Here is a 22915-nt window from a genome sequence, read left to right on the forward strand (position 1 = left end):
TTTTGAATATAGCTGTCAAAGTGGATTGGGTCCGCTGGGTTGGCCCGTCCCGCCCGCTATATAGACGGGTTGGGTTGACAAATTTTCAACCCGCCTAAATAGTGGGCCGACCGTATCGTCCCGCCAAGTGGTGGGTTGCGGGCCAACCAGTCAAATATAACTAAAAATTGGCGGGTTGACCCGTCACGCACCGACAATTAGGCGGGTTGGGTTGATAATTTCCCAACCCGCCTAAATGGTGGGCCGCCTCGTCCCACCAACTGGCGGGTTTTGGTAGGTTGTGGTTTGGTCCGCGCAGCCGACCCGTTTTGACAACTCTAATTCTGAATTCTCTTCGCTTGGAAAAAATTCAAGTGGAGGTCAGCGAATGCTATCTGTTTTGAGTACATGGAGAGTTCTGACTTCTGATGCGTGTTCCTCGTGTGTTAGTCAAAAAAAATGTTGCGTCTTGTGTAGTTTATTTCCCATTTAAAAGAACACATCATGCCTGGGCTGTTATTTATAAACCCAAAATATTTGTATTGGAAAATCAAGAAGTTTCATTGGAAATGTCGGATTCAGTCCTTGTTCCTGTGCCTCTTGTGATTTTTAAGTTTGAAATCAAAGATAGACCTCAAGGTTTTTTTGTTTTATTACCACTTAAGATTGAGAATACAGCTTGAACATTTTTGTGACTAATTTAAAATTTTGATTAAACGTATATAGTGCACATTGAGTAAGGGTGAGCAAAATTTTGGTTTAACTCAAATAATCGACCAAATCAATCTAAATCAAAAACTCGGTTAGATCGTTTTTTTTTTCCCAAAAATTTAAATTTCCGGTTTGAATCCATGTTTTCAAAATCGGATCGGACCAATCGGTTCGATCGGTAACCGGTCACAGACCCGATCTGGACACCCTAAAAACCGGTCAGAATAAGTCGAAATTGGTCAAGAATCGATCGAACTGGTCAAAAACCTCAACCGATTTTTTGAAATTTTTTTTTTTCAAAAAATTAATTTTTTATTTTTAAAACTTTAAATATATATATATATGTACATGATTATTTGGAACATATACTTGATTAAAGGTATTATTTTAGTAGTACTAGATTTTTTTAAGGAGAAATTTGTGATAAATCTCTAATAGCAAACATGTATACCTCCTCAGTCCCTGTTGTAACGCAAAATTCTTTATTTCTTGAAATTAAAAAATAAAAAATTGATACAAAGTGAATTTGAGAAATTAAATAAAGATTAGTGAATGCAATCTCTAAATAATCTCTTGATTTTTCTCTTCAATGACAATTTCTTGATTAATTTGAATTTCTTGAGTATTTGATCTTCTAGAAGAAGATTTGATGTCTTGATAAAATTAATTCGATGGGTTAACATCTTGATATCGAATTAAACTTCAAAATTTGGGAAGAACGCGATGAACTCCTTGAATCGCGCCTTGAAATTTGTTATCTTGAATTTGATGAAGAACACGGTCTTCTTGAATTTGATGAAGAACACGATCTTCTTAAATTTGATTTATTTGTTGAAGAACATAAACTTCTTGAATTTGATGAAGAACACAATCTTCTTGAATTTGATTTATTTGATGAAGAATGCGAGCTTCTTGAATTTGATGAAGAGCACAATCTTCTTGAATTTGATTTATTTGTTGAAGAACACGAACTTCTTGAATTTGATGAAGAACACGATCTTCTTGAATTTGATTTGTTTGATGAAAAACACGAACTTCTTTAATTTGATGAAGAACACGATCTTCTTGAATTTGAATGAATTTAAGTATATTTGAAGAAGAACGTAATTAATCCCTTGAATCACGCCTTGATCTTCTCGAATTTGATGATTTTGAAGAAGAACTCCTTGAATTGCGCCTTGAACTTCTTGGATGTGACTTGAGAGAAAAATCTTGAATTCTTCTACTTCTTTGCTTCAGTCTTCTTTGTTGTGTTTTTTGTTGGTCATCTGCCCCCTATTTATAGCTGAATGATGCATATTCCTACCATTTTGATTTCATGAGATGTCGCAATTTGATTGGCTCCTCATGATTCATTTGGTGATTATCTTCCATTAATAATAAGATTTGATTTTAAATACTAAAAATATTAGTATTTTTTTCTATTTGATGCAAGATTTGATCTCAAATACTAAAAATATTAGTATTCTCTTTCAATTTGTGCAAGATGCAATCTTGATTTAATCAAAAAATATATTAACTATCAATTAATTAACTATTTATTTTTTAGGAATTTAATCTTTCCAAAAATAGCTAATTCTTTTATTGATATTTAATTATTTCGTACTTGTCATATTTGAAGGTTGACAAATTTAATTGTCTGCACCTGTTTCAGACATTCTTTGTTCTCAATCCCTGACAAAAGTCTGCTATTTGTTTCAACTTCCTATTTTGGTCAATTTACCAAAATGCCCCTTACTCTTAATTTTCAAATAAAAAAATAACCAGAAATAGGGACGATCGGTAGTTTCCCTCCCTCACCCAATCGATTCTTCTCGCAGGAAAGTAGTGATCTTTGGCGACAGGATTTTCGGCTTAGAAGATGGCACCGATGACGAGACAAAGCAGACATTCAAAAGATAAGTCAGTTGAAGGAGCTCGTAGAGTGAGGAAGGAAAGAAATCAGGCACTGTGAAGAAATTGAAAATAGGTGAACCATGTTTTTCATTTTTGAAATCGACCACTGTATATGATTTATCTCGAGTAACTGAGAAAATTTATCGATTAGAGGAGTAATTTTGGTTCTCATTGTATGAATCTTTAATATTTATGTGTTTCCATTATTTTTAGGTTTTGTAGGTCAAATGTGTTGCTACCGTTCTTGTTTGTATATATTTTTCAAAATATTCGCATCATTATTCCTAAGTTTCGTATTTGTTTTTGACAGTTTCTCAGTTTAAATATTTTATCCCCAATTTGTAGGGTTTTGTTCTTGAATTTGTTTTTGAAGTATATCTTGGTAAAAAGGGATCAATTTTGATAAATGAATGTTATATTGTTATGAAATATGATGGTTTTGATTTTTTGAATATATATTCGATAGTGTTATATTATTGAAGACAATTGACAAATTTTTGTACATAAGTACCCAATTGTTCTCAAATTTGACGTTTTTGTTCTTTTCCATGCAATATTTCATTCTGTTATTTTTATAATGAAAAAATTTTGTAATGATTTTGAAATATTAGAAATGGCTGATGAGAAAGAAATATGTGATGATGTTGAGTCGATGAAAAGTGGCAAGGTAATATTTACACGATGTTCTCCTGCTTATTGTAAAAAAATTATGGAGGAGTTGAAGCTGGCTACAGGGAATGAACAACTGAGTAGAATAAAAAATACTTCAGTTGGTAAATGGATAGATATGTCAGTTCTACATGTGAGTAGTGGCAGAGTAGACTATATTTTTAAAAGATTCGATAGCCTTTCATGCTCGTTCATTGTTGGTGGTGATATTTTCATACCTTTCACTTCAAGAGACTTCTTCATCGTACTTGGTTTGCATCATAGAGGGCAACAAGTTGATTTGAACCTGAAGTTGGAATCAAGCTTCCTGTCTCGACAGTTTGGAGGGAAAATTAGCAATACTCACAGGATTGTTATCAAAGAGAAGCTTGTTTCACTTGCGAGCAGTAATGTCCAAGCTGACATTGATGATTTTGTTCGAATATTTATTTTGTTCATATTTAATTATGTAATATTCTCGACTGATAATTACATTATTCTTGGTTTGATCTTTCCTTATATTGATGAACTGAGCTCATTTTTTGAGTTTGGTTGGGGAGATGCTGCGTTTCGGTTTTTATATCGAGAATTAGATAATCAAGCAAGTAAAACTTTATCTGTATGGTTGCACGGTTGGGTTGATGGTGAGTATATAGTTATATGAGTTATTGTGTTATTAATTTGTTGAATTTGTTTACTTATATGATTTTTGGCTTAGGCTTGGTTGTATGAGAGAGTGTCGTCATTAGTTGTACCACGTGGTGTCCATATCTTCCCCCGCCTATTTCGTTTCGGAAAAAGCAAGATCCATTTGGATGCTGTGAAAGGTGAAACGGTTTTTGATGTCATATCAACCAAGGTACCTTCTATATTACTTATCCTATTTCGAATGCTGGAGCATTATATATATTTTTTGTTGGATCAGGTTTTGTCGATATATCCCTTTCCGGAGGAGGAAATCTTGTTGGACAATAAGGTAATTTGAGTAGCATCCTTTATTTCATGTTTTAGAAAAAAAAACATTCTTCATTAATTTCTTTATTGTTGTAGTTGTTGCTGTCGGTTTCGAAGGAACAAGGAGGCAGAAGAGATAATTGTGAACTCGAAAAAACTGTGAATAAACAAATGAGTGAGATTAAAATGTTAAAACGAATTTGTGCACAATTTAAACGTGAGAGAGTTAGTGCGAATAGAAAGTTGGTTGATGCGAAAGAAAATGTGGTGTTGGAGAAGGAAGTTGGTAGAAAGCGGAAAGGAAAAGATGTTGTAGTTGACAATGATTCAAATTCTGATGACGGTGTTGATGGGGTTGATAAGACAATTGAAGAAGAAGAGTTGATTTTGAGACATGAACAAGGTGGTAATTTTTTTTGATTTTTTTGATGTGCCTGTCCATAATTATATTGATCACTTGTTGAAGGAAAAAAGTGCAGATGGTGACAAAATGGTTACGAGAAAGAGTGTTGGTTTTTCTGAAAATTTGAATACATAAGGTGTGGGTGGTCAGGAATTGGTTATGTAATCGGCTGGGTGCGTCCCTCTGCTTCTGGCCCATCTGGCATTCTGCTCTGGGGGCCCAGGCCCATACTCATGGCCTTCTCTCCACCTGAAAAGGAGAGTTTTTGCCCTCCCCAGGATTCGAACTTGCACCACCAGACTTTCGTTTGCAGGCAGAATTGTTTGAGCACCTCAAAAAATTTGGGAAAAAAATGAAGGTTCAAAATAATGATTACGACTCCTTTTTTCGCGACTCTCTTCTGACTCAAAGTTATTTTTGCAGAAAATGAATGGTGATTTGTTTAAGAGATGCAAATACCTCATTTTTCCAATCAATAGCAGAGTGCATTGGTTTCTGCTAGTATTTCATGAAAAATAAGGGATATTCAAAATGTGGAATTCACTTTCCAATTCGTTCAACCTAGGGGCATGTAGAACTTTGGTAAGTTTTTATTATGTCATGTTATGTGATTTTTATAGGGTAAATGTGTTTTGATAATTTTTATCTTTGAAGGAACGTTTTTTGGTTGGTTGGCTTCGTCATCATTCAAATTTCATCATACCGACTCTGATGTGTTGAGAGAATGTACGCGCCATCAAGGTGAAACCCTTGATTGTGGTGTTTATGCATGCATGTGGGTAGAGTGTCTAGCCCGTGACTCGGATGAAATGTGGACATATCAAAATACAGTGAAGATGGACACCTACCGTGCAAGACTGGCTGCAAGTATATTATCTCATGAAAATAGAATGCTGAAAAACAACTTTGATTAACATGTATAGTCTTTGTATGCTTTTATGGTTGATGGAAATACAGTAGTACGTAAGTATGTTTAAATTATTTTGTAAGACTCTATTTGGGATGAAACAAGTTCGATTAGCCTCATATTTGGGAATAATCTCTTGTTTGGTTTCAAAATGATATTTACCGATCACCAGTTGAATATGTGAAGATAAATTAAGAACGAATGATAAATAACTCAGAATAATTTTTACATCAATTTGTAAGAACAATGGGATAAATATTATTCAATCGAAAACAATGTGTTTCGATCGTAGGACAAACATTGTGGATCATGAGGATCACACTCTCCTAGTGGAAGTGGATTTGGATCAAAATGTCATGTATTAGGAACAATCTCAACATTATGCAGAATAATCTTTCTGATTTGCAGCACAAGAAGTCATGCCCATGTTAGCATGCACCAAGATTCAATAATACACTGAATGACACAAGAGGAGTTTTCAATCCCTAGAGATTGGTAGAACCATCACCCAAGTGTTTGTCTAGTAATGTGTCTTGTCTCACTCTTGTCTAAGGTGTAGGAGGAAAACATTGATAATTACCCAATGAGAGCACCATTTGTGGATGTCCATTGTCATCCAATGTTTACAATAGGGGTATATTTTCCAAAACCCAAACTCGTAACTTGTTTAATATGATGCTTTCTCATATTTGAGTACTATCATTTACTCTAATTCCACTCATATTTCAGAACATTTGAGTGTGAGATCGAGCACAACTAGTACGCAGTGATGTGATAAATATTATTCAATCGAGAACAATGTGTTCCATTTGTAGGACAAACATTGTGGGCCATGAGGATCACATTCTCCTAATGAAAGTGGCTTTGGTTCAAAATGTCATGTATTAGGAACAATCTCAGAATTATGCAGAATAATCTATTTGATTTGGGGAATAAGAAGTCATGCCCATGTTAGCATGCACCAAGATCCTATAAAACACTGCATCACACAAGTAGAGAGGAGTTTTCAATCTCTAGAGATTGGTAGAACCATCATCCGAGTGTTTGTCTAGTAATGTGTCTTGCCCCACTCTTGCCTAAGATGTAAAGCATTGATCATTACCCAATGAGAGCACCATTTGTGGATGTCCATTGCCACCCAATGTATACAATATGGGTATATTTTTCAAAACCCAAACTCGTAACTTGCTTAATATGATGCTTTCTCATATTTGAGTACTATCATTTACTCTAATTCAACTCATATTTCAGAACATTTGAGTGCGAGATCTAGTACAACTAGTACCCAGGGATGAGATAAATATTATTCAATCGAGAACAATGTGTTCCGATTGTAAGACAAACATTGTGAGTCATGAGGATCACACTCTCCTAGTAAAAGTGATTTTGGTTCAAAATGTCATGTATTACGAACAATCAGAATTATGCAGAATAATCTATTTGATTTGGGGAACAAAAAGTCATGCACATGTTAGCATGCACCAAGATCCTATAAAACACTGCATCACACAAGTGGAGAGGAGTTTTCAATCTCTAGAGATTGGTAGAACTATCACCCGAGTGTTTTCTAGTAATGTGTCTTGCCCCACTCTTGTGTAAGGTGTAGGAGGAAAACATTGATCATTACCCAATGAGAGCACCATTTATGGATGTCCATTGCCTCCCAATGTATACAATAGGGGCATATTTTTCAAAACCCAAACTCGTAACTTGTTTAATATGATACTTTCTCATATTTGAGTACTATCATTTACTATAATTCCACTCATATTTAGAACATTTGAGTGGGAGATCGAGCACAACTAGTACGCAGGGACGAGATAAATATTATTCAATCGAGAACAATGTGTTTCGTTTGTAGGACAAACATTGTGGACCATGAGGATCACACTCTCCTAGTAGACATTGACCAATCAAAGACTTTGACTACCACCAACCCCTCATTATTAAGCTCTGTCGGTACACTTCATCCTATCCACTCGCTTCTTGGTTCCAGTTTGGTTAGAGTTTTTCCTTTCAAAATAAAATTTCACTTTTGAAGATCGAGCACAATGGATATGAATATTGCACAACAATGTCTGTGTGGTTTTGGAGAATGATATTACAAATAGTCGGACTATGTTCGACCCGCCCGAGAGAGTTGTATTACCTCTGTCCTCGTGAGCTGCAACATCAGAATTGATTTTTATGGTACGATGATTATCACGGCAAATCTCTTCAAAAATCGTCTAAGTTGAAACCAACCACAAGTAAGCAAGGTAAAGAGAGCTGCGTGTATTCATGATTCAACGAAACAACTGAATTACAAGCGTAATGAAAATTCATCCTCTAGATTATGCACTACACAACCAGTCTACTAGTGCACCAGTGCCCGACCATATCATAGGAATATGTTGTTGTTTTGGTTGCACATGTTTTGTTCGTGTGCTAATATTACTTGCAGCTCTGTTTATTGTAATAATCAGACAATAAGTTCCAAATTTATAAAGATTTATTCCATATTAAATACAAGTTGTTCAAAATACATATCAGTTAGTCCCTGACATATGAAAATTTAAAGCAACGACTTATTTGATTAGTTAACTGGGAAGACATATTTCACTGAAACATTAATGACAAATATCATTTATCAAATTAGAACATTACATATTTGTCCAATGTGTAGCATGATTGTTTACTACAAACAGAGTTGGTTTTAAAAGAATCTAAGACAACACAATACACTTGACTATACTACAACCACAACTCAAGTTAAAATGTCACAGCAGATGGTTCCACAAAAGCCTCAAACCAAGTGCAATCCAGCAATGTTTCAACTCGAACGTGTATGCCTTTTTTTTTATTGCAATTTCATGCTCGAACCCCCTTCCAGTAATCGCTTTCTCCTACATATTTGTAGAACAGTCAAGATTAATTTCTGAAGAAGTTTTGTTAAAAAGTTTTTCTAATAAATAATAAATAATTGAAACACCATTTTTTTTTTGAAACAATTACAACTACTCTATAGGTTCCTTGCAACTGCGTCTGTTGTTTCCTCTCGCATGACAACGACCACATGCTGAGGTATGTGTATTAACTTGCGATGGTATTTTCTTCGTCCTTCTACGATCGGGCTGACTACGCACAGAAGGAGCTTGGATTACATCGGATTCAGCAACACAAGACTCACCGATGTCAAAGGTTGGGATAAGATTAATATGTCCTTTGTACGCAGCACGATACGCTTCGATCTTGAAATACTTGTCACAAAAATCATACACAGACAATGCTTTCGCCTCAATGGCAGAGCAGACATGCTTGCACGAAAGCTTATTGATCTGCCAAGCTCTACATGAACAAGTCATATCCACTAAATCCACGACAAATGACTTTTCACCATCAAAAACCTCAAACTTCCAATCACACGAACGTTGAAATCTTAATGTTCAGGATTCAATATATTCGCTTGCAACAGACTTTTCTTTTCTTGGACTTAATTCCCTGGTCATGAGTAAAGTTGATTCACGTAATTGGTGCATCATTTTCATTATCTGCACGCGTATGTGATCAACCATAGCAACAATAGGCAGATGACGAGCTGGCCTAACCCAACTATTCCAACACTCGGCTATATTGTTATTTATAACACCTCATCTATTGCCAACAAACAATGCATTGGCCAAACTCTATGGATCAGAATTTACAATAAACTCTCTGGCAAGTGGCATTGACTCAAATATATTGTTTATATGTTGTTCGTACTCTTGAAAAGACGGAGCATACACAGCTTTTTTGAATATCAAAGACCAGTGCTTTTTGTTATGTCTGGGATAACTTCTCAACACCTAAAAAGATTAATAACAATTTAGATTGAACTTAAAAAATGATCAGATAATATGAAAAAATTAAATTAAAATTGCTCAAGTATACGTAATTTCGAACATATCTGCTTCACGAAATTATCCACTAAATGTCTCAAACAATAAGCATGACGACTCCCAACAAATACTTGATTCACTGCCTTGATGAAACTGGGATGTCTGTCCGAGAAAAATGTGAACTCATCGAATGGAATGCATTGATAGTAAAGGAGCACACGACTCAAATGATAACAAAACTAATCCCAATTCGCATCATTCTCTGCATCTACTATGACATAAATAATTGTGAACAGATCATCGTTCGCATTTTTCGACACAGTAACTAAGATACATCTTTTATACTATTCTTTATATGAGTACCATACAAAAAATATCAATGGCCTACAACACTAACAAAAAAAACGACACATGCATGAAAACAAATGAACAACCTTCCGAATTTTTTAGTTAAAGATTCAATCTCACACTCTACAACACTACCAGGATTAGTCTTTTTAACAACATCACATTAACATCTTAATCTATCATAGCATCCTTCATCTGTGCCATGAATTTCATGCATCACCAACTTTTTACCCTTCCACACTTTGCGGTATTCTAACTCTACCCCAAAATCTCTTTGCAAGTCCATCTGCATTGTACACGGACGATAAGAGGGCTATCCTCCCAATTTTCTTTCACAACATTCACTATCCAATAGACATCAGCTCTAGGTTGCCCTCTGCTACGTAGATTGTTCTCACCACAATTATGTTGCAGTTTACATTTTCTGATGGCAAAAATATTGTCTCTTTTATGTTTCGAAGCAGAAATTTTCGAATCACAGCTCTTTTCACTACAAATCACAATAACCTTCTTGTTGTCATTTTTTACATACACAAATGAACGTCTTGTAGCAACACAAAAGTTTTTCAAACATTTTCTTAATTCACCGGCACCCTTGAATGTTTGTCCTACACCACGAATGCAATTAACCCAGGCATCTATAGTGTTGGAGCAAGGGTCCTGTTCAACCTCGTTATCACTCTTCGACTGCGTATATTTCTCATCAACTCTCACCAGTTTAATATATAATTAATAATATAAAAAGAATAATAACCACAAAAACAAATTTTAAATTTTTAAAAATTAATCTTGATTTCAAACAGCTAATTGATAATTTATAAAATAAATCTAAAATATTGTAACTTTAATTTTTTTTATTAAACATGTTACTAAACATATCAAAATAGGAGAATGAAAATACGTCTAATAAAGTATTTTACCTCTCATCATTCAAGTTGTTGAAGTGTTCATTTCTTTTCTCTGCCCTCAATTCAATCGTCGTAAGTTTTACACACATAGGAAGATGAATCATATTAAGGACATCATCATCATCATCATCATCATTCAAAAACACAAACATCTTATGCAATGGAGCTACGTATTGAAGAATAATGGATTTCAGAGATATTTTTGCACATTTTTTGCTCATACTCGCAAAAACATCCATCAAGCTACAACCACTGAAGATTGAGATGACAAACAACTACTTATTGAATTTACAGTAACCCAAAAATGAAATATTGCAAGGATCACTTTCAGATTTCATTCTCAAACTACAAAAGAGAAATGTTCTTCAATACAGTAAATCGAATCATAATACATTTTTTTATAATATATTACATACAAACAGTACAAAATAACAACTTTTCAGAATATTAGATTTTAATTCTAATAATTTCATTCACAGTATAAATGTAATAGTACAACACTAAAACCCCCAAATTAAGAATTAAAATATTATAATCTAGAACAATACGAAATATCAGCTAATCTATCACAAATGCTCATCAAATGAACTGCATTCCCAGCAACAGACATAAAAATTGATATTAGTAAGCTAATCTATAAAACTAACGCAATGCACGAAAACTCAACACCACCTCTATAATCATAAAAAATCTCAAAAAATTGCATCAATTCAACATTTTAAATTTGTAATACATACATCAAGTTGTGGCGATAATTTATTCTCCCAAAATTTAAAAGATTTTAAATCTAAAATCTAACCTACAAATCTGTGAAAATTTAACTTTGAGCACAAAGATGGGCAATTCCCTTCAACCCACATCAATGCAGATCTTCAACATTGCCGGAGTAAACATAGATCTGCGACATTTTGTTGATGGATTAAACGTTTAAGATTGAGAGAGAAAGACTCGGGAGAGGAGAATCAAGAAGAAGGAGCGAGAGAAAGTAACGATTTCTCAGGAGAATCCCGTTTTTTTTTCGTAAACAATATCAAGGCATTTTGATAAAATGGCCAAAATAGGGAGTTGAAACAAAATGCAGGCTTTTGTCAGGGATTGAGAACAAAAAATTTCTGAAACAAAGACTGTGGAGGTATGTAAGTTTGCTGTTGAAGATTTATCACAAATTTCCCCTTTTTTAATTCATTAATTTATTATTTAAAAAATCTATAACTATAATTGATATTTTTAATATATTTATATATTTATTTTGTTTCAATTCATGGTAAATATATATATTTTTGTCTATTTATATAAATATTTTGGGTTTTTAAAATTCACAACATATTATTCATTATATTATATTATATAAACAATTTTGCAGTTCGACCGTTCGGTTTAAACAGTCCCATCAATTTTTTTTTAAGATAGATCGATTTGATCATCGGTCCGATTATGAAACCGTTAACTTGAAGTTCAAAAATAGATTAAACATATTAAGGTTTTAACTTTTACCTAGATAAAAAAAATTATCTAAAAAATAAGGCCTGGCCTTATATTTTAATTTTTTGTATTGGGCGTACACTTTCAGCCCATGAAGAAAACCCTATACCTTTCATTTAGCCCATGTTTGAGACGCAGACCATCTTCTGTAGGTTCACTGTCTCTCCCTAATCTCAAATTCGTGAACCTTTGGTTTCCCTCGTCTCTCTCGAAATACTCTCCTCAAATTGTAGGCTGTTACCGCTGCCGCCGCTTCCCTGTACGTAATCATTCTCTTTTTCTGCCATCTCTTATTTTTCTAGAAGAATTTCAGAGATAAAAAAAGAATTTATTGGCTGCGATAGAAAATTAAAATGATGCCCAAATAAAGAAAAAATGTGGAATTTTTGCTGTTTTGGGGTGGGTGTTAGGTATTCTCACCGCTTCTTTATTATTCGGTTCTGCACTGAAAGTTAAAATGCTAATAGAGACATTTCCACCATCATATTTATTCTGTTGTGGTTTGAAGGTTTATTGGTTTTTCTTTCCGAACCTATTAGGTGTTTGAACTTTGAAGTGTCTGGCTTAGAATTTATGTGCTACATTGTCCTTTTCTTGTATTTTGCGGGCTCGATGTGATGAGAAAATTTCAGAAGCTTAATGGGTGGAAATGCAGAGAAATTTATAGAGTACGAACCCCATCGAATATAAATAGAAAAGAATTATATTACCGAAAACCCAGTTAGGTCAATTTTGTGAGATTTTGTTCCTTTCACAATTGAAATTTTTGACTTACAACCAGTTCATTCTTTTTCGGTTTATCAACTTTTGTCTGTTTATTTCCCGTATTTCATTTGTGCGACCTTTAAAGCCACTAAATCTGGCTTCTCATACATGTTGGCTATAGAACGAATATGTCCCCTGTATTGATGTGAATTTAATCTCAATTTTGGGCTTGCGATCATCTACAACTTGGGGAATGTACAGCTGATCACGACCAATATCGACGTAGAATTAGATAAGGCCCCAGAGGCTTCACATGAGCAATAAGAACTAGGCCGACAATTTATTAGTTTTTATTAAATCATTTCGTAATAATTTCTGGATACATGCATTATGTGTAATTTAAAATGATTTTTTAGGATGATTATATTGCGTTGACAGAGGAGTATATGCGAGTGTGTATATAATATTTTCTATTTTTATATTTAATTAAAAGATACAAAATTGAAAATGTAATTAAGCTCATAATTAATTCACAAACTTTGAAGATCTCAAATTGATGTAAAGCTTGAGAATCACGAATTGAGTTGAGCAAATATGTATATATTCCTGTGATAAGAACTAGCAATATCAAATCCCATTACTTAACATGCAGACTTTTTTTATCTTTTCAAATTTCAAGATTTGATATTTCATCGATTTTAAAAGATAAGATAAATTTATCATCAATACATAAAAAAACTGGAAATTCGTGCATGAATAAATATGTAAAATTTGAATCACATATTATCTTGTGGATTCAATGCAATTTATAATGTCAGATGCAATGATTAAAAAAATGTAAAGGTAAATAATCGATTAAATAGTTGTAGATGTTGAGAGAGGAGGCTCAAGAAACTTCTTTCCGACTTTGCTTGACCTTAGTTCGTACCTTCTGCCAAGGGAGGTGGGGGCAGTGGGGGACCTCAAAATTCTTACAAAAGAAGAACTGAAAAATCATTCACCATTAAACGTCGGCCAAATACGCCATCAAATGCGTATCTAAAAAACACATCAAATTTTGATTATATGCATGAGCTGATGTATAGTGCATTTGGCCATTTGTCAACCTTCCCGACACCTGTGCGCAGGCGGGAAAAATTCTAGTGATGAAGTAAATAATCGAATTTCTCTCCACATGAATATATTTTGTGGGCTTGAATCTACACTACGTAGATATCTACAAAAAACCACATCAAATTCATTGATTTTGAATCTAGTGAGCACAACTAGAAAAAAAGAATGAATATGTGCAGGGGACCAATGTGCAGAGTAGGGAGGAGATCAATATTTCTTTGACAGAGGCGAGTGAGAGGGTTTAAGATCAGATCTGAAATCGGGCATTGAAGTTTTTTTCATTTTTTTAAAAAATTTTTATTAAAAAACACAAGGTGACAGCCATGCCACCTTGTTGCCCACAAGTAAGATTTTGTTTATTTTGAGGTTTTGTGGTCGTAAGATATTAACTAGTACAGAAGACTACATTTAACAAATCATAAGCTTATAGTTAACTTGAACGGGGAAGACAGAATCTTTGAGTTTTTGTTATAAATGTAGCTATCGAGTTTCAGAAAGCGACGTAGAGACTCTCAGGTAAACTCATTCAATGTGCAAGTGCCGAATGCTGAAACTGCAAAATCCGAACACAGATGCAAAGAGACATGCCCGTTGAGCTTTATAATTTACTGGGAATGGAATGGCACAGAGAGCACTGTTTTCTGATACCAAGTTTTCAAATTTGTATTCATCTTCACCGCTTGCAAAACTCTTGGACTCTTGCATTAATACAAAGTCGTTCCATGAAGCGCGTGTCATCCATGCTTGCATTATCAAATCCCATTTCAGCGAGGAAGTCTTCATCAACAACAGGCTCATTGATGTATATGGTAAATGTGGATGTTTTAGTTACGCTCGTAAACTGTTTGATAACATGCCCACAAGAAACACCTTTTCTTGTAATTCCATGATTGGCGCGTTAATGATATCAGGTTTGTTTGATGTGGCTGAGCGCTTATTTTGTTTGACGCCTAAACCTGATCAATGCTCGTGGAATTTGATGGTGTCAAGTTTTGCTCAGCTCGAGATGTTTGATAAATCTTTGGAGTATTTTGTGAAAATGCATAAAGAAAATTTTGTGTTAAATGAGTTTAGCTATGGAAGTGGGCTGAGCGCTTGTGCTGGGTTGAGGGACTCAATTTTTGGAGCCCAAATTCATGCTTCCATAGCCAAGTCCAGGTTCACGTCGGATGTTTACATGGGTTCTGCACTAATTGATATGTATGCAAAATGTGGGGATGTGGATTGTGCTCAAAGGGCTTTTGATGTGATGGTCGAGCGTAATATTGTGTCTTGGAATAGTATGATTACTTGCTATGAACAGAATGGACCTGCGAGTGAAGCCCTTTGGGTTTTTGTCAAGATGATGGTTTGTGGGCTGGAGCCAGATGAGATGACTCTAGCTAGTGTAATTAGTGCTTGTGCAAGCTTGTGGGCAACCAAAGAAGGCCAGACTATTCATGCCCGAGTTATGAAATTCAAGAAGTTCAGAGATGATATTGTAATATCTAATGCGCTGGTTGATATGTATGCTAAGTGTAGTATGATAAATGAAGCAAGGTGGATTTTCGATAGGATGCCTATAAGAAATGTGGTGTCTGAAACCTCTATGGTCAGTGGATATGCAAAATTTTCGAGCATAAATACCGCGAGAACTATGTTTTCCAAGATGATGGACAGGAATGTTGTATCTTGGAACGCACTTATTGCTGGATATACGCAGAAAGGGGATAATGAAGAGGCACTAGGACTCTTTCTACTCTTGAAAAGGGAATCTATGTGGCCTACTCACTATACATTTGGGAACCTTCTCAATGCCTGTGCAAATCTTTCTGACCTAAAGCTCGGCAGGCAGGCTCACACCCATGTTCTAAAGCATGGATTTCGATTCCAACATGGACCAGAGCCCGATGTTTTTGTTGGTAACTCTCTTATAGACATGTATATGAAATGTGGATCGGTTGAAGATGGAAATCGGGTGTTCAGGAACATGGTTGAACGAGATGGTGTTTCTTTTAATGCAATGATTGTTGGGTATGCACAAAATGGGAAAGGGATCGAAGCTCTCGAGTTGTTTAAGGAAATGATAGCATTTGGATATAAACCAGATCATGTCAGTATGATTGGAGTTCTTTGTGCTTGTAGTCATGCTGGATTGGTTGAGGAAGGACGCCAATATTTTTATTCAATGATAAAAGATTATGGTCTGAAACCTCTGAAAGACCATTATTCATGCATGGTTGATATACTGGGTCGTGCTGGTCGGCTTATCGAAGCAAAGAACTTGATAGTTTCAATGCCTATTCCTCCTGACAGTGTTATATGGGGATCTTTGCTTGCAGCTTGTAAAGTACACCATGACATTGACTTGGGAATATTTGTGGCAAAAAAACTTTTAGAGATTGATCCCGAAAATTCGGCCCCCTATGTTCTGCTCTCAAACATGTATGCCGAGCTTGGGAGATGGAGAGATGCTACTAGAGTTAGGAAACTTATGAAACAGCATGGTGTTGTCAAGGAGCCTGGCTGCAGTTGGATTGAAATAGACAGCCAAATGCATATTTTCATGGTCAAAGATGCCAGGCATTCACAAAAGAGGGAGATATACTTGGTCTTGAAAATACTTAACATGACAATGAAGCTTTCAGGATCTGTTATTTTATTTGATATATTCAGAAAAGTTGACTATTAAATCTGGTCTTTGGTCAACAGTATGATGCTCCAAATGTTGGTGATTGGGTACCTTATGTCATTATCAAAGCTGCGAAAGGTACCATGGTAATTTCTTTGGTGACTTTTTTGTTTAATATACTGCACAGATTGTATCAAGCATGTAAATAAGTCCTGATTATCTATTGCAAACAGGCATACGAAAGCTCAGAGGACAATAATATGCATTAGACAATAATATTCTGATAGACCCTCATTACGACCTTGAAAATCAAATTAGCAGGTTGGTGTGGCATTTAAACGGTTCTTTATTTGTTTATTTTAATTTCGTTGATTCCAACAGCTATTAACTACATTTATTTGCAGCCACTGTTAAGGATCTTTGAACCCATCCCGAAGAATGCTTGTAAAGTGCTACTTCAAGGAAGTTACATAAGGTCCATTTCCATTTCTACCCCTTCACAAACTGCGGAATAATGAAATTTGCTAAAAAGCAACCAAGCTGCATTGGATGCAAGGCTTTAATAAGTTAAAAGCTCGGATCATAGTTATTCCGTGTTTGATTCATGATAGTGATCCAAACTAACCACATCATCTGCTTTTTCTTCCATTTATCGATTTTTTGTAAGTCTTAGAATGTTTTTACTTACTGAATTTGGAATGGCACAAAACACGGCATTAGGCATCCCGTATTTTTCTTCTTACTTTGTGCACAAACTGGTTTTCCGACAATTTTTTGATAACTATTTTAGGCTTTCAGCTAATTTGGCCATGCAACATGTGAATAATGAAGCTTTCTTAGATAGGCGTGCCAGGATAAATGTAATACTCAAACAAAAATGCAGTAGCTCTGCTAATTTATACGAGGAAGGCATGGGTATTTGATTTAAATTATTTATTTTAAGGTATAAGGAGCTATTTCCTTCTCAGTTACTGAACTGGAGCAGCTTTTTGGGAGGCTATGGACACAATGCCAGGAGTGCCAAGGTTCCCTTCACCAGGATGTGCGTGCACTAGGTTAGCTACACCTGCATTTGTGGGTTTATATTTGTTATTGTAGCATCCCATATACGTGGAAAGTTTATACCTGGTTTTGGAAATGTAAGAGAAAGGGGATTGTTATTTAGTGATTTGACGAGGCAGTGTATTAAAGGGTAATTAAGGTAATACGTAATCCATGAAGGTACCAACTCCTTTAAGTTTATCTACTAAACGGCATGTAAACTCGTAAATATCATCATTAATGAGTGTGAAATAGACAAAGTTCAACTTCATCGGAGATTCAAACCAGGATATCAACTCTGGAAATATTGCAACTTTCTTGTGGTGGAACGTTGCCTTTGATCTAGGTTCCTTGAACTAGGAAAGACCAGGGCCACCAGTGAATCTGTAACCCTTTCCCTCTTACCTAGATTGAAGACAGTCCTTGTGAACTATGGCCAATACTGCTGTTTTACCTTCGGAATCTTACAAAATAGACAGGCAGCGGAGGTCAGGCTGGCATGAGCGTTGTCTGTTTCCTTGATAAGCTGTTGATGGCATTATTTATGTTGTTTCTTATGAGGGATTTGTGTTTTCCCCCCTAAAAAAGCTCATATCTTTGCCGGTCGAGACTGTCTATTTTACCATAGAAAGAAAGCACAGAAAGACATGGTAGAAGCCAAGCTACAGTTAGGTTGATGGAGCTTCTGATCTTCTAAAAGAGTTGTATCTACATCTTGAACTTCCTATTTCTATCATTCTGGAGGTGCACTCAAGTAGCCTGGAGTTCATGCCAGTCAATTAAATACAGTCCAATAATAGTTCTACATGTTGGTGATGACACGGGACATCTTTGTTATGACTTGATATTGCAATAAAAGGCGATTAGAGGTCGAGGTATTTGGGATGCAGAGTAATGTCCGAAACTGCAACGTGATCCCACGTATGCAGAGTTTGCATAAGTTCAAAGGTTGTACGAGATGTTAATTATTGAAGGTCAGCTGCAGTATTCGTTAAACAAATTCCAATACTTCCAGCAGCAACTGGATGGACCTGGGCAAGATTTTGGCTATAGAGGTTCTCGTGTTAATAAAAATATTTCATTTTTGTTAGTAATTATAGATTTTTTTTTATGTAGTTTACTCTCGGTGTCATTCCTGTGGAGGGCGATAAGCTGATTTTCCCTCGAGACATCAAAAAAAATTGTGTATATTTATTTCTTCAACTGCAAGTTTTGTATTATAAATTCGTAATATATTAGTCATCATATAGCTCCACTTCTGTAGTTCGGGAAACAATTTGAAAAAAACGAGGTTTATGATTTTGGAGAAGGGTAAAGTTTTCTGGTTTTCTTCTTTGAATCGGTATATATTATCCAAATGTTCATAATCATATATATCATAAATCTTGATGGGTACATTTCTCTCTTTTTTTCTTTTTCTTTTACTGCCATTTTCTTGACAGATTTGTGGGTAAAATTGCAGCAGATAATAGCCATTAATGGGTTTTCAGAGATAGCCCAACTGAAAGTGATCATAGCTTCATTTCTTCATGGAATGCATGCGTTGATCCTGTCAGAAAATACAAAACCCTTCTGTATTATTTCATTGATTTTCAATTTTACTTCATGAATTGACTTTACTGTAGCAGCAGCCAAGAGCATGAGAGGCTCAGTTCAATTATGGCATTGAGGTTTAAAACATTGTCTTAATTATGTGCTTTTTATGCTTTTGCTTATTGTCATGTTACAACAAAGCTCATGAAGTTTTCCTAATTGACAGATAGTGCAATTATATCAGTAAGAGAAAGTGCCATTCAACTTGGATCATTTGACAATTAAGGTCTAGTCTTTAATATGTCTAATTTTTTTAACATAAGACTTTGATATTAGTTTGACCAATTAGATTCTTGATTGATATAATAGGTAGTTGAAGACCTCAACTTATTTCTAAACATACAGAGAAAATTCAGAAAATAAAGAACATGCAATCCGTATGTGATCTGAAAATCATGTTTCTTGATCTATGTACTTTTTTGAATTTCGTGTTTGAAGTTTGATATAAAATGAATATCGATGAAAGCTTCGATTTGGTGACTTTCCCTTCCAAAGGGCTGAATTGGCATGGGTTAGTTTTGTTTTTTTAAGTTTTTATGTGATGTCACTGTTAATTCTTGATTACCGATCTCAAAACACAAACAAAAACAATTTAGACCGAGCAATGAAAGTTGATGTTTGGAGCTGTGGAGTGATTTTGTACATCATGCTCGTAGGAGTGCCGTCGTTCTATGGCGATGGGTCGGCCTCGATGCGGGGTAAAGTTAGGTTTCCGAAGATTTTCCGATCGGTGTCGGCGGAGGCAAAAGATCTGCTGAGGAAGATGATCTGCAGAGATGTTTTCAGAAGATTCTCCGTTGAACAAGTCTTGAGTAAGTAGTTTAATTTCTGTGATTTAGCTTCATTATCTGTTTTGATTCTTGAACTGTTTTTGCTTTCTAATTTTTGCACTTTTTGGGGGGATTTTGAGGATTTTTTTTTTTTGGAAAAAAAATTAAAGATCACCCAGTAATTTTTCCAAATTTTTTCGATTATCATGTTGTTTTGCTACATTTTGTATTATTCTTATAAATGAGATTGCTTGCCTATATATTGAATGATTCAAAAAATATATTCTTATAATTGAGATTACTACATTTGTATTGTCTAACAAGATTGAAGATTGTGAAACGAGAGTTCCAAGTTTATCAAGATTAGTTCATAGCTCTATTTTATACCATGCATTGAATTAGAATTCGAATTTTGAGTGATTTGTAATACTGAAAATTGTATATTAAATTTTATTTTCGAAATTTTAAATTTTGATTGATTTATAATATTGAAAATTTGTATATTAATTTTTTTGTTTTTTGTTTAAAAACGACAACAGATTTAAACTGTTGCAAAATCGTTGTCGTAAGCCCCCAAAGACAACGGATTTAAAGTGTTGCAAAACCATTGTCGTAAGCCTCAAAAGACAACGGATTTAAAGTGTTACAGAACCGTTGCCTTCAATAACAACATACATAAATTGTTGCAAAATCGTTGTGGTATGTCTCCAAAGACAACGAATATAAACTGTTGTTGTTGGGCATGCTTTTTACAACACCAATAATTACAAAGGTTTTAAAAATCCGTTGTCGTTTTTAGTTTTCTTGTAGTGATTGATTGAGATGAGCCATAGTTGCAAGGTAGAGACTTTGATATGAACTAGTTCTGCATTGACTTTTTGAGACATCATTCATGCACTTTTTGTCAAACTTGTGCAAATTAATTGTGAATCCGTAAGAGTTGAACTCGTGGTAAAAAAATGATATTGAATAAAAATTAGGGATCCTTGAACGAAACAACTTTTGAGGAGTATAAGTTCTGTCACGTACTCACACTACACGTCTCATCCTGTTGATTTTTTTTGGGTCGTATTCGGGTTTTGAATTGCAACGAAAGAGAGACTTGTGGACTTCGAACTATAAACTTTTGACTGAGTGTGACGAGATTCGGTAGATTGAAAGATTTTGATTGTGTCACTCTATGTTGTAATTACATCATTGATATTTTTCATCTTTAATTTTTTTTTATTTGTTCGATGACGAACAAAAGCTAAGTGTGGGGGGTTTTATAAACACGAATCCTATAGCTTATTTGACACTCTATTTTGTCGTATTCGTGCTTATTTGACATTTTTGTTCCTAGTTTTGCGCATAAATAATCACACTTTCTTTGTTTGTAGATTTGACTAAAATTGGAGAAAACTTGAATATTAAAGAAGAAGTCAAACATTGCGATGCCACGTTGGATTTTGGCCGGAAGACGAGGAAAAATCATAAGTAGCCAAGAAAATTGAAGAAATTCTAGTGCAAGAACCGTCGCATATTGTGGTTTTTTAAAACCCGTAGCAAAAGCTCCGTTTTTTTTTTTTTGTTGTTGTTGTTGTAGTGCATGGGCAAGATTTTGGCTATAGAGGTTTTCGTGTTACAAAGAATATTTCTTTTTTGTTAGTAATTATAGATAATGTTACTCGGGTGGGGAAACTTATTAATTATTATACAAACAAAAACTCATATATATATTGATATTTGGATATAAATTTTAGATGTATATTGTATGCATGCAATACATATAATCATTAATATAAAAGTTCCAACAAAAAACCATAAAACGTGAACTAGACAAGAAATATAAAAAAACTACACAATTAAACAAAAAGTAACACAAGTAAAAACTAAATAATTGTCTATTACCTATAGCTTAATTACTAATATTGAATTCTGGAGATTGGAGAAAGTGAGAGGCTTTATTTAGTTAAAAAAAATTCAAAAACTAACATTTGATTGAACTACAATGATTCACTACAAAGTTAGTGGAGTAAAAGATGCAACACAACGGCTATTGAAAATATTAAATGGTTTAAGTTGTATAAAACTCAAATATACAAGTATCTCATTTAGTGTAAATTAAGAGTTCACTCACCTTAATTACGTAGTTATGTTGCATAATTGCACAAAGTCAAAGTTCATAGACTGTACTTGTGACGTCCGAGACTGACAAGAGGGTGGAGAGTAATCGTCGTGTTAAGAAGTTAAAAGAAACGGCTCTTGACAGGCTTCTAAGTGAAGAAGAACATGAATGAACCGATTTTATACCGAAATGAGAGAGATATGAGACTATGTAGGTATGTGACTGAACGGTTTTTAATTTGGACTTGAAAATTTTGATAGGAACTACTCATATCATCAAGGTGAATATCTTCTTTTCGAGAGCTCATCGTATGAAAACTCCAAAGTTAAGCATGCTTGACTTGAGACAATTATAAGATGGGCGACCCTCTGAGAAGTTTCAGAGGATGTGTGCGAGTGGGACGACATACATAAGCATGCTGAAAAGATCCTTGTTGATACAGTGGGGATAGTCGTCCAATCTGGAATGTTATAGTATGTATCATTGATTGCCCAAAAAAATATATTGAGAAAATAATATATACATATAACAAAAGACAAAAAAAAAAAAAATGTACTGAAATCCATAATAAGACAAACAAAAGAAAATGATACGTGAAAGAAAGACATTACAAAATTAAGTAGTCCATTTTTTAAAAATAATTAAACAAATATGTTTATTTCAAAATCGATTTGAGAGTAATTATATTTAACATGAATTGTCAAAAATTTTAATACTAGTGTCATAACAATTTTGTAGAGTTGTCTAATTTTGTTTTGAATTATATTACTCCATCACGTATTTTTCACGTGCATTGTTGCTAGTATATATATATATATATATATATATATATATATATATATATATATATAAAAATAAAGATTGCCAACATAGATCAGTTAA

General features: G+C 34.4%; 1 protein-coding gene across 7 annotated transcripts; it reads left to right on the forward strand.

Moving 5' to 3' along the window:
• The first annotated feature begins 12224 nt into the window (after positions 1 to 12224).
• Positions 12225 to 21645, forward strand: LOC140886296 (pentatricopeptide repeat-containing protein At2g13600). 7 transcript variants are annotated; one of them, XM_073292826.1, is made up of 9 exons: positions 12225 to 12352; positions 14392 to 16660; positions 16756 to 16843; positions 16927 to 16997; positions 17466 to 17577; positions 19192 to 19233; positions 19323 to 19382; positions 19813 to 19968; positions 21306 to 21645. In XM_073292826.1, the coding sequence occupies exon 2, from the start codon at positions 14531 to 14533 to the stop codon at positions 16580 to 16582; it is 2052 nt and encodes a 683-aa protein (XP_073148927.1). In that variant the 5' UTR covers positions 12225 to 12352; positions 14392 to 14530; the 3' UTR covers positions 16583 to 16660; positions 16756 to 16843; positions 16927 to 16997; positions 17466 to 17577; positions 19192 to 19233; positions 19323 to 19382; positions 19813 to 19968; positions 21306 to 21645. The 7 variants fall into 7 exon arrangements, with proteins under 7 accessions (XP_073148927.1, XP_073148928.1, XP_073148930.1 ...); XM_073292827.1 differs by lacking the exons at positions 19192 to 19233; positions 19323 to 19382; XM_073292829.1 differs by lacking the exons at positions 19192 to 19233; positions 19323 to 19382; positions 19813 to 19968; positions 21306 to 21645 and having other exon boundaries at positions 14392 to 14720; positions 14823 to 16660; positions 17466 to 18808.
• Positions 21646 to 22915: the final 1270 nt, after the last annotated feature.

Source organism: Henckelia pumila, chromosome 3, assembly GCF_033568475.1.
Source record: "Henckelia pumila isolate YLH828 chromosome 3, ASM3356847v2, whole genome shotgun sequence".
NCBI lineage: Eukaryota > Viridiplantae > Streptophyta > Magnoliopsida > Lamiales > Gesneriaceae > Henckelia > Henckelia pumila.